Source organism: Etheostoma spectabile, chromosome 6 (assembly GCF_008692095.1).
Source record: "Etheostoma spectabile isolate EspeVRDwgs_2016 chromosome 6, UIUC_Espe_1.0, whole genome shotgun sequence".
Classification (NCBI taxonomy): Eukaryota; Metazoa; Chordata; class Actinopteri; order Perciformes; family Percidae; genus Etheostoma; species Etheostoma spectabile.
In genome coordinates, this window is record NC_045738.1 from 29,152,122 (window position 1) to 29,156,193 (window position 4,072).

A 4,072-nucleotide genomic window follows, 5' to 3' on the forward strand; every position below is an offset into this window, starting at 1 on the left:
AATGATAGATTCTAGGCTGAGCTGACTGTCCTATCCAATACTTGGTACAGGGGAATCATGTAAAAATGGAAATGAAGCATAAGAACGACATCGTCTGGATGGCAAATGTCTGCCGTGTCCTGCTATCCATCAGGCAGCGTGTTGCTGACGGCTGAACAGTGGAATGGGTATGCAAGGTTTACAGTAAATTGGAATCACATTTGTTCTGTGCCTGAGCCAGAGTATGTATACTTTGGGCTTAAAAGTCTAAATCTTAAAACCTGAATGCAAGCCATGGATAAAGCATCACGTAATCATTGATAAATATGTAAGCATTTAAAAATAATAATATAATGTGTAGTTTATTTTCTTTTTTTCTTCTTATTTAAGCTTGTGTACCTCTTTTTTAACAACAAATTGTCCCAGCAGGGACAATCACTAAAGGTGGATCTTATCTTATCCTATCTTCTCACAGTACAACAAATACAAGACACTGTGTTGCTCAATAATCACTGTATTACAGTGTTGTAATACTTACTACTGTATTATAACCATAGACCGTTCATATTAACGGTCTATGATTATAACTGTGATTAATAAATACTGGTAAAAAGTATCTGTTTTATTGTATTTTTTACGTCAAGCACGCCCACAGTTGGCAAGCCCATGACGTAGCCACGGCGTCTGTTGTCAAAAGAGAAAAGATGGCGTCGGTATCAGAAATGTACGATGTTGGTTGGGAAGGTAAGACAAAAGATAAAATAGATTCCCCCCAAGTGTCATTGAGACATTTGTTAATGTTTTGAAGGCAGTCGGTGTTTTTTTTGGAATTTATCTTGTGCAAGAGCATGGGAAAGAGTTGTCACTGTCCCATACTAAAATTCGAGCATAGCTGCAACTCAGCATGAAAATAGTTAGCTAATGCTAGTTAGCATGGTTAGCTAATCCAGTAACGTTAGACCGTAGTTGCGTTAGATCCGTGCAAGCCTAATTAATGTCATTTCTAGCCAATTGAAGTGTTGGCGGTGCTAAGGTAGCGTTCGATGGAAAGCAGTTACGTTAAGCGGTGACTGTCCGCTTTCAGATGACCACCTAAGCTAACGTCTGTAGCATGCTAACTAGTCATTGCTAGACAGTCATGGTTTCGGCTAACGTTTTAGCTAACGTTACATTGCAAAACACGTAACGTTATAGCATTGTAATAATAATGCAGTTGTAATGTTAGTGCCATCTTGTCCACTTGCAAGCGCACTTACGTTAGTAGCACGAACATAAATCCGAAGTGGTTAACGTTAGAAGTTGTTCTTTTTCTGTTAATACGGTAATTTTAACTAAATGCATTGCTTGTCGCTGCGTCTCATCAGTGACTTAATTTCAGATGACCTATATGTCTTGCCTTTCATGCTCTCATCCCAAATCGTGTATTGCACAGTCCCAGAGGTCCAGGCTTGTTACACCATGTTCAAAACCCCTTGTTGTTTCAGATAAGAACTGTCCTATTGTTTAACAATTTGCCCACAGAGATGAGAGACAAGCTGCGTAAATGGAGAGAAGATAACTGCAGAAATAGTGAACAAATCGTGGATGTTGGTGAAGAGCTGATCAGTGAACATGCATCAAAACTGGGAGATGACAGTAAGTGTATCCACAACTAAATACTAGAGATGTTCCAATACCGATACCAGTATCTGTATCACCTCTGATACTGCCTAAAACGCTGGTATCGGTATCAGGAAATACTGGAGTTTATGCACCGATGCCATACCACATAATAAAGCCTTAAAGAAAATCTACATTAACCCTCATGTTGTCCTTGGGTCAAATTGACCTGTTTTCCTATATCAATGTTTTTTTAACTACCCAAAATAACACAATTGATTCCACAATTGCTCTTTGGCAAGTACAAATCTCTACTTTCCTTAATTTTGGGGTGTCTTATTCAATTTTATAGCATTTGAAAAAAGAAATTGAAGTGGTTTTGAAATAGTATTGAGTAAAAGTTGACATATTCCAGTCTGTGATTAGCCATCAACATACGGTCCTTTCATTTTAGTCTAAATATTTCCTAATTTCTCCTTTTCTAACTTAAACATTAGGTAAAGTTTCCTATAAATGAGGTTTACTGACCAGAAATTCCAAAAATAACTGTAAACTAAAGTTAATAAGTTAGTGTTAGGTAGTGTTGAAAACGTAACATTGGAAAAAAAAAAAAAAAAAAAAAAAACTGTAAGAAAAAGTTAAAAACATTGATAAAAAGCATCAAGAGTGTTGATTTTCAACACTTTTTTTGACAGGAAGACAACACAAGGGTTGAAGCAGTTTATATTTTTTTCTGTTATACCTGACTGTCGAACTTGATAACAAAAGAAAGTTCCGCTGCGTTCATTGTTTGAGAGTTTACCTGAGCCAGACCAACAACAAAGATAGAAATCATATCACATCCATACAGGGATACTAGTATGCAGCTGTTAAAACATAACAAAATATATGACACACTGGTATCGGATCAGTACTCGGTATCGGCTGATACGCAAGTTCAGGTTTCAGAATCGGTATCAGGAATAAAATAAAAAAAATAAAAAAAACAATATCGGACCATCTCTACTAAATACATCTGTATATAATGTTACAACATTCTAGATTCCAGTTTTTTAGCAAGCACACACAAAGGACATTTGGACAACGTAGACACATTTTATTTTCAGAAGGAGCATTAGTAATTAAATTAAGCAGCCTGCTGAGTTTATTTCATAACATTAACCAAGTGACTGCTAACTACTGTATTAGAGAAACAGTGGCTTTTATGACAAACTCTCTTTACCAGGGGAAACGCTCTACTGTTTTGGTAATAACACAACGGAGAGCTTGCTATCCTTTCCTTGCCCCTTTAAAAAAAAAAAAAAAAAAGAGCATCTTCTGCATTGTGGTGTTAAAAACCACTGAATGTCCTTCTGTTAAAACAGTCAGGCTAATGTTATTGACGGTGGGTTCAACTGTACAACTGTGTGAGATATGATTGATCTAAGTGGGTTCTTTTTTGCTAGCTGGATTGTTTTTCTCACCTCTTTTGTCATATGTATTTTTTCCTTTTGGAGGCATTTCTAAACAGGATCTTAAATTTCCTGTGATGTGGAAAACACAGATAGACACAGTCATGGCTAAACAGCCAAGTCCATAAATACATGACCGCTTCCATTAAACAGATATTTAGGAGATTTGTAGGGGGGAAGGTAAAATACTTAACATGGAAACCGGTTAACATTTTTTTCTTTTAACTTGTATTGGTGACTTTGATGATGATAAGTGGGCAACTTCACAAAAATTAACTAAGGGGCTTATCAGTAAAAGGCAAAAATAACTTTGAAAATTGACTATATTCCAGACATATTTTAAAGTTTTAAGGCACGTACAAATGCACTTTTGCTAGTTTGACGGACGAATAAAGGGTTTGGGCGCACGGTTAAAAAGGGTTGTACTTAGTGTCTTAATTAATCATAGGTGTGGTTTGCGCGTAACGTGCAATAAACCAATCAGTTGAGTGTCATCTCCCATTCCCTTTTAAAAGACAGGTGCGTTTTTACCTTGGCACACTGCTTTTTGATGGTGGATCTGCTAAGCGGGAAGGAGAGATTTTCAGGAGAAGATACTGATCTGCTCGTGCGTGAAGTGAAAGCGTGCATGCAGATCATATATGGCACGAGCACTGTTCCACCAAAACTCCATGAGGTGAATCAGGCATCAAAACAACAATGAAATGCTGCGCTATTGACTCTATACCAGGTTTTTGTTGGTCATTTGATTTATTTAATTGTATCAAGAATCCTTACACATGAAAAGGCATCAAATACAATCAAGGATAAAAACACCATAACGTCCAAGATATTATTTTCATTGAGGTCCTCAACACATAACATCAGGACAAGACACTTATCAACACAGTTTTCCATTACATAGTACCTGCTCGACTAGCCTTGACCCAGCCGCAGTGAGGCGAGCGTGGCTGGTCGTCATAGCGATACCGCAATTAAGACTTAACGCAACACACACAGAACATTGAAGTGGTGTTGTTTTTGATTCTCGGCATGTGGCTGTT

The 4,072-nt window shown here is 37.3% G+C and overlaps 1 protein-coding gene across 1 annotated transcript in view; it reads left to right on the forward strand.

The window, feature by feature from the left end:
* The first annotated feature begins 617 nt into the window (after nt 1–617).
* Nucleotides 618–4,072, forward strand: part of emc2 (ER membrane protein complex subunit 2) — a 27,776-nt gene continuing 24,321 nt past the window's right edge. Inside the window, exons 1-2 of the mRNA XM_032518889.1 lie at nt 618–723; nt 1,501–1,614. Of these exons, the coding sequence (XP_032374780.1) occupies nt 684–723; nt 1,501–1,614 (154 nt within the window). The 5' untranslated portion in view covers nt 618–683. The remainder of the gene's footprint in view (nt 724–1,500; nt 1,615–4,072) is intronic.